Source organism: Halyomorpha halys, unplaced genomic scaffold (assembly GCF_000696795.3).
Source record: "Halyomorpha halys isolate HHAL.00 unplaced genomic scaffold, Hhal_1.1 Scaffold1341.1, whole genome shotgun sequence".
NCBI lineage: Eukaryota > Metazoa > Arthropoda > Insecta > Hemiptera > Pentatomidae > Halyomorpha > Halyomorpha halys.
The window spans coordinates 62,543-71,530 of record NW_027110471.1 but is presented as its reverse complement, the minus strand read 5'-3'; the positions used below and the strand labels follow the sequence as shown (position 1 = coordinate 71,530).

Genomic DNA, 8,988 nt, shown 5'->3' with positions numbered 1-8,988 from the left:
AAATAATATTATAAATTATAATATAACTCTTTATTTTTATGCTCTAATTGTTAGCGCTGATGAAGACCTGCGAAGTTGGGTGAAATATTGGTTACCAATAAATATTTTCTTTTTATAATGCTGTACCTTTCTCGATTGCCACCCTAACTATCTTTGTACAATATAAAAATTTTCATATCCCATGCGACTAAAGTTTATCATAAAGTTTATATATTAAAAAGTTGCTTGACACTGAAGAAAGCCCTAAATACAGGCTAAAATGCCAGAGCACGTTAAATGAAGTTTTAGATTTACTGTTTGTTTTATCATTTAATCCCACTCTTCGACCAATTGCTTGATAACTAAAAACATTAAGTATATTATGGAGGTATATATTAATAACTTGTAAGATAAATATGCGATGCTTAAAATTTAAAAGTTTAATGTTAAAAACATATTACATCAAATAACTAGCCTATATTTTTGAATATATTAGGAAGGTACATATATAATCTATCTTGATAAATAACAATTCTTCCCATTTTAATAAAATCTTTAAAACATTTAAAAATTTTTGGATAACAGGTATTACATTAGGCAACGTGTTAATGTTTACCCTAAATATATAAATGTGTATTTAATAAAATATATTCATGGAGTTGTTTTGCAATAGGCCTGAAACAACAAGAAATTTGCATTAATAGAAAAATAATTAGAAGTTTTATTTATTATATAATTAAAGACCTCATGCTAAAAAGGTTATAACTGATATTTTATAAAACTTTTCTTGCATAAGGAACAAAAATCCTACCTTTGATCCAAATAACCTTTTCTCAGTTTTGGGGCTGATTTGTTAAGGATTAAGGATTTGTTAAGGATTTGATTAAGGATTTGTTAAGGATTAAGACCAGCTGGATTAGTTCAGAAAGAAGCTATAGTGATCCTGCTACTACCTGTTGGTCTGCTGCTTGACTGTTATAAGCTGAAATGACACAACCTAGCTGCAGCAATGTGAACCACTACAGTCATCAGACAAACCTTGTATATTGATATATGTTTATTTCTTGTAAATACTTTAGGGATACAAATGTAATAACCATGTAATTATACACAACCACATCGACAAAGATTTTTACACTAAAAAATAGTTTTGTTAAATTTTTCAGTTATAACCTTTGAACAGAGAGCACTTTGATTGAACACTATTAAAATAATTAAATAAAATACCTCATATTTATAAAATAAAACGTCGCTGCAAAGGTACTCCCTCAGGAAAATCATAAGGGGAATTCAACTGAGAAAGAGGCTCGTCCTAAAATAAAAAATATATATATTCAAGGCAACTACAAGAAACTCTTATATATTTTACACTTTATTAAATACATTAATAATAAAAATTTAACATACAGAACGACGCTTAGAAACCATAAATCTCTTAAACTTCCTTGGCCAAAAGTCACTCTCATGTGGGTTTTGGTTCAATGATGGAATTGGCCCATCCATCCATCCCCCTGTCAAATAATGGTAAATAAATAAGAATCATTCCAACTTTATTTCATATATTTTGATAACTCTTCTTTCAAAAGAACTTCTAATCATATTGAGTAAAAAATATTTTATGTGACATAATTGAAATTATTCAATCGCTACGAAATAACTCTGTCATGAAAGCAGAGCTGATTTTGAAGTCTTGGGTTCCTTACAATAGTTTTCTTTAAGGCATTCCATTCGCCCCAGGCACCAAAAATGATTCCACCCCGGGCCCCAAAAAGAAATATGCCATAGGCCCCCAATGGTCTAGTTACGTCTGTGTCCTAAAATTTAATATCTAAGGAAAAATAATAACTTGTTAATTATAGAAAAAATCTCGAATGATTAACTAAAAAAACTAGTCGAAGCACTAGTGTGACACTGCACTAGCACACCTATATATAACCTAAATCTATTTTACCCGAAATAAACACACACCTGACAATTAATTTACCCACTACGGTGAAAAATACTAGGGGATGCGAAATCGATACTGATGTTATGAAAATATCGATGGATTTTTAGTGATGCTTTGTAAGCATTGAACATTTATATTTTTAAACATCGATTCTTTCTTATCGATGTCACATCCATTGTTTTAACAATCAATTCTGAATATCCGGAACTGTACTGAGCATGCGTAGTAAGTTCCACTCGATATCTAGGGATGGGATATCGATATCGATATTATCGAAATATCGATATTTTGTCTCCAATATCCGATATTTTGATATCGATATCCAGTAACCGATAATATCGGAATATCGATATTTTCCTTCGATAATATAATATATAATAAGAAAATTATAACATTTTATGAAAAGTTAAAATAAGGTATCTGATACTTTATTTTTACGATTTCATGTTCATTTTGGTATTTAACATTGTTGATAATATCAATATCGATATTTCGATAAAGTAATATCGCAATATTGTTGCTAATAATCCATATCGATATTACAATAGTGTAAAATATCGAAATAAATATGTACTTATCAAAATAAAAGATCAATACTCCTATTTTAAAATATCTATATGTTATTTTATTCATTTTGAACAAAATATCGATATTTCGATAAAATAATACCGGAAAATATTTGTTTATATTCCATATCGATATTACAACTGTGTAAAATATCGAAATAAATATGCAATATCAAAGTAAAATATCGATATTCCATTTTTAATTATTCTATACAATTACCTAGTCTTTTAAAATAAAATATCGATATTTTGATAAAATAATACCGGAATATTGTTGCTAATATTCCATATCGATATTACAACAGTGTAAAATATCGAAATAAATATGCAATGTCAAAGTAAAATATCGATATTCCATTTTTAATTATTCTATACAATTTTCTAGTCTTTTTAAATAAAATATCGATATTTTGATAAAATAATACCGGAATATTGTTGCTAATATTCCATATCGAAATGTGAAATATCGAAAAAATATGTAATTATCTAAATAAAATGTCGATATTCCTATTTTAAAATCTCTATTTAATATTTTAGTCATTTTAAACAATATATCGTTATTTTGATAAAATAATACCGCAATATTGTTCTTATATTCCATATTGATATTACAACAATGTAAAATATCGAGAAAAAAATGTGTAATTATCAAAATAAAATATCGATATTCCTATTTTAAAATTCCTATATGCTATTTAAGTCATTTTCAACAAAATATCGTTATTTTGATAAAATAATATCTGAATATTGTTGGTTATATTCCACATCGATATTACAACAGTGTAAAATATCGAAATAAATATATGTAATTATCAAAATAAAATATCGATATTTCTATTTTAAAATTCCTATATGTTATTTTAATCATTTTAAACAATATATCGATATTTCGATAAGAACAATATTACGATATTATTGTATATAATATCGTAATATTGTTCTTATATACCATATAGATATTACAACAATGTAAAATATCGAAATAAATGTGTAATTATCAAAATAAAATATCGATATTCCCATTTTAAAATCACTATACAGTTTTCTAGTCTTTTTGAACAAAATATTGATATTTGGATAAAATAATATCGGAATATTGATGCTCGTATTCTTTATCAATCACAACAAAAGGAAATATCGAAATAAATATGTACTTATCAAAATAAAACATCGATGATCTATTTTTAAATTTTCTTCAATAAAACAATTATATTTTAGTTTATATTTGTTCTGTTTATGATATGGTTGTCGTGGTGTTCAAATAAGTCTTCATTTGTCTTGCTATGTTATGATTTTATAATTATTATTACTTTAATTCGTTAAATTTTCAATATTGATATTTCGATATTTTAAAATATCGATATTCTAGTCCCGATATTATATCGATATCGATATTGCTATCCGATATCGATATCCATATCGATATTTTTCTTTCGATATCCCATCCCTACTCTATACTGCTCATGCTCCGTACAGTTCTGGATAATCAGAAGTCGTTGTTGGAACAGACCTTATGTTACTGAAATGGATGTTCAAAAGTATCAATGTATTTTTGGCAATGTTTTGTAAGCATCGATATTTTAATATTGAACATTGATGTTTTAAAACATCGATGTTTTTGTTGTCGATGTCGAATTCTTGGTTCCAAGAACCACTTCTGACTGTTCGAAGCATGCGTAGTAAGTGTTTTACCATCCAAAAATGTATACTGTGTATGCTCCTCGCAGTTCTGGATAATTAGAAGTCGTTGTTGGAACAGACCTTATGTTAGTGAAATAGATGTTCAAAAGCATCAATGTATTGGGATAACCTTTTTTTGTGTTATGATCTCTTCCTGTAAGATTGTGAAATGTAGTATCTCGACCAACCTACTCGCTATAATTATCTGCTTGAAAAGTATATATATTGGACCGTCGCAGCCCGGGGGTCTTAGCTGGGTGGGTCCGGTGGGGAAGGATTGCCTTTTTTTTGTGTTATTATCTCCTCTTGTGAGATTGTGACATGTACATCGACCAACCTACTCGCTATAATTGTGTTTGAAAAAAAAAATAGTATGTCTGCCATATGGCAAAGGAAGGGCACCAGTTACAAGTTTATAAACTTAGGTATATATTAATATTGTTATATATATTTACAATAAAGGAGGTAAGAAAAAAAAAATTAGTAAATCGTAAATTTTCTGTTCTATTCTATTTAGTAGTACTCAGAGGCAAACAACAAAAGAAGATCATAATTTCTCATCAAGGAGCTTCAAAAATGTAAGGAAAAATTTTGAGATCTTACCATTATGGTTAAAATTAGAATCACTGTCTGCTTCATTGTCTTCATGTCGTTCAGGTAAATCGAAATCTTCAGAATCTGTTCCGTATGCAGGCCAATTGTTTCTGTTAGAAAATTAAATTACAATTTACTAAATTACTAATAATAGTTTCATAGTTTTGAGCAATATATATCTTAGTACATAAAAGATGATTTTGAGTTAAGGAAAGCTTGAAGTAAAATGCTGAAAGCAAACAATGAATTCTTAAAACTAAAAATTACTATTAGTAGTAGCATGATATGTTTTGGAGATGTCTCAATCAAATAATGATAATACAATTAAAAGGTGAGAAGCCTTTAAAAATCCAAATTTTGGAAGTAACGAATTTTTTTTGCTAATTGCCTGTGGTTGAACCATATATGTGCTTCAGTATTATAGACAAAACTATGAAATAATTAATAATTATTTTGTCTGTGCTGTTGAAGCAAATCTTTCGTTGTTAAATTTTGTAGATAATAATAATAATATTTTATTTATTCTGGGAAGAGTCCCTTTAGAATAATACAAAGAAATCAATGAATGAGGGCTGAGGAGCATCAGAGATACTTAAACAAAAAATACATAGAAATATAAACAGCCATAATAAAAAATAATTATAGGTTACTTTCTCACTTTAACAGTCGAAGAATAAAAAAAAATAAATAAATAAAAAAGAGAAAAGAAAACGATTGACGACCTTGGACTACGTTAAAAAGATCAGGTTGTTCAAGAAAGTTATAAGATGAAAAATGCCTTCTGAGAATTAATTTTTATAAGATATTGAACTTTTGGAAGAATTTAGGAGAAGCCAAGGAGCAAATTATATAACAATTAACTGTAATTCATTATTGAAAATTTTAAATATTAGTTTTTATTTGTTACCTCTGGTCATGAACGCGTTGTCTTCTTTGAGTCTCCAATAACCTCATGAGGGATATTATTTCTTCTGGGCTCAAATCATATGGATCATAATCTCTTTTTGAGCGGAAGCTTCATAAAAAATAATAATAATAATGATAATTAAGCAACTTATTTGATATAATAATATAAGTGATAATATGTAACAAGCCAATACCTGTTCTTAGTTGCAGTTCCTCCTTTGTGTACATCACGTTTTCTCCTTGCATCCATCATGTTGTACAATGATAGGTCACCGTATCCTAAAACTATATAAGAATATTATGATACTTATAAATATATGGTAGATATGGATATCTTATGGGATTGTGAAGTTATACGTTATGACTGTCTCTGATTAGTGTGTTGTGCAGCGACGCAACCTATGAGCGAGCTGATGAACCATCACATCCACCGCTTCTCACTATGCACTACCTATGTCTGTATTAAATATTGTTTAATGGAGTCAATCGAGGATTATATCAAAAAAGGTTCATGAAGTTCCACTCCCAGTTGCCGACAGTTAAAGGAGCTGTGACCTACAACCTGGGAAACCCAACCTCAACCCGAAGACTGAAGCCCAGACTGCTGCAGGACATTATTTTATAAATTTTTAATAAATATAAAATTAATTCATAGTCACACTACCTCTATTTACTTATTACTATTTTTTTTTCTCTTTTCTTCCCTTTTTCAAATTAACTTGTTTCTTTTTACTATTAGAAGCCAATTGTTGGTTTTATTTAAGTGTACCAATATCATTATTTTGTGCTATTAATTTTACTTTCCTCTTTTATTAAGAAGCATTATTCTTATCTATTTATTTTATTATTTTTTTGTTTTAATAAGAACATTTTATATAATTAGGGGTGTCATTTGTATGACTATACCCCCTCATAATCAAATGTTAAAAAATATATATAATATAAGTTATATCAACCATGTAAGGCCCACCTTGATCTGGTATTAAAATAAAAAAATAATAAATATTGTGTAATAATTTATTGATTGAATTGTTAATATTTTAATGTATAAACCATGTAGATATTGCCATAATTGTGTATATAATATTTTAATAAAGAAATATAAAAAAACGAATATACGACTACCCGTGATTCGGTACCTTGAATACCTTGGAAATACTACACATTTGGATTCATTATATTCTTCCTCCTTTTTTTATTTTGGCGTATCTAATGTATTTTTATATCACACTAGTTCCTGATGGCTACCTCCCCTGCCCTATTCCTTTTATTCCTATTGTAAGGACCTGCGAATCGTACCCGGTAGGACAAACTTTACCCTTCGTGACTGGAGGCTCGAATCCTACAGAACAAAGTTTCTTTCCTGCAAGGACCTATGGCTCGTACACGTCAAGAACTGCACATCCCTTCACGACTTGTATCCTGCAGAGTGAAGCATTCCATCCTTCGAAGAGTTACTGCTCGCACACTTGATCCGGCCTGGGACATTGAATGTTTTAAATCAGTTCGGTCCGACAAAATGAAAAACGCGGCACCCCATCATGATTAGAATAGGTTGGTCACCTGTAGATAAATCCCGTTTGTCATAAATTACCAAGAAGGAGGTCATAAATATAAAAGTTGAAGAAGGAAACTTCTAGTGGAAGAAGGGCCATTGGAAGGAATGGAACCTCTGGTCAGATGTTTATCTTCGTAGGAGTAATAGTTTACATGAAATTTGCAAAAATAAATTGATTTATAGTAGTTCAGACAAATTTTCATTTTCCAAATTCATATTCATATGTGAATATCATAAACACTACTACCCTTACGAAGATAAGTGTCATAAACTACTTTATAGTAAGTTAAATTTCCTTTATTTTGAGTGTTGGCAGACATATGTGCGTCTTATAGATCTAGAAATATATTTTTTCAAAAATTCAACATTTTATACGAACAACTAGAAATTAACATTTTGTGAATTTATTTTGTCAAATATCATAAAAACTACTACTCCTACAAAGACAAACACTATTTTGTAGTCAATTTAACAAGCTTTAATTTGAGCGCTGGCAGACGTCCGTACGTCCAATGATTTCTGAAAAAAAATTTCATTAATCAAATTTATTGTCCGAACAACTATAAATCAATTTATTTTAGCAAATATCATGAAAACTACTATTCTTACAAAGATAAAGGTCATAATAGTCCATTAAACTAGCTTTAATTTGAGTGCTAATAGACATCTGTACGTCACATAGTTCCTGAGATATAGAATTCTCAAATTAAATTAACTAACCCCTAATCTTTCAGTACATTTTTGCTTTTTAAAAAGCTATATCTCGAGAACTATTTTGGACGTAAATAGCTCTTTTAGGGCTAATATTTCAGAATATTTAGTCTTCTTTAAATAATATTCTCTTAGATTTTCTAGTGTTGTTAGTTTTAAAGATATAGAGCTCCGAATGAAAAATTAGTGTTCTTTTTAAGATTTTGAAACAGCCGCCATTTTTTATTCCCCCTAGGTATACTTGACAGACTCATCAATTTTGACTAGTAATTATACATAGTTTTCATTAAAGTAATCAAAAATTAGGGTGAGATAACTGCCTTTTTTCTTCTGGGCTCTTGTACTTAAGTGCCTTTAGAAAAGTAATCCAATGATAATAGTTTTAAGAAAAAAAAATAATTTGAATTAATATAAATCATTTTGGATAATTATCTTTAGTAATTATTCAGGATTCTCATTGACAAACGGTAATGAAACATAGCACTATGTATTTTCATACCGATGAATTGAGGAATTATGTATTTTCACTCTGTATGTAGATATGTATTCGCACACTAATTAATGTTTTAGGTATATATTTACACATTGATAAATGCGTGTAGATACGTATTTACACAATGATTAATGTGTTAAGATACATATTTACAAACTGATAAATGTATACCTGGTTCATTATGAAGAGACTCTTTCAATGCCGCGTTCCGTAATAACATCCCGTAGTTGGGTTCCCTGCTGATGTAGGGATATGACTTTTCGTATTTCTCCCCAGCACCTAGCTGGTTGGTGTCGAAGCTCTGTTCTTCCATCTGGGGTATAATATTGGGCAAGGTGGGAACGTCATCTGGCAAGGAATTATCTCCAACGTCTGAAATATTTTTAAAACATCAGATATTTAATTACTGACTACGTTTTTCAGTAGCTATAATTGAACTATAAAAATAAAAAATAAAATAATAGAGGTAGAAAGACCCTACAGTCCAGCTAGAAGGTTGAAACGGCAGTGGCCAAGAGACTTATTAAAATAAAAATGGACAATTGGAGTTCTG

At 29.1% G+C, this 8,988-nt stretch overlaps 1 protein-coding gene across 1 annotated transcript in view; it reads right to left on the bottom strand.

Annotated features, from left to right (window-relative positions):
• Positions 1-396: 396 nt before the first annotated feature.
• Positions 397-8,988, bottom strand: part of LOC106689355 (prohormone-2) — a 42,085-nt gene continuing 33,493 nt past the window's right edge. The window contains exons 4-10 of the mRNA XM_067048644.1: positions 8,607-8,807; positions 5,868-5,958; positions 5,675-5,782; positions 4,777-4,877; positions 1,387-1,490; positions 1,207-1,291; positions 397-654 (exon numbers count right to left, since the gene is read on the bottom strand). Coding sequence (XP_066904745.1) covers positions 1,214-1,291; positions 1,387-1,490; positions 4,777-4,877; positions 5,675-5,782; positions 5,868-5,958; positions 8,607-8,807 — 683 coding nt within the window. The 3' untranslated portion in view covers positions 397-654; positions 1,207-1,213. The remainder of the gene's footprint in view (positions 655-1,206; positions 1,292-1,386; positions 1,491-4,776; positions 4,878-5,674; positions 5,783-5,867; positions 5,959-8,606; positions 8,808-8,988) is intronic.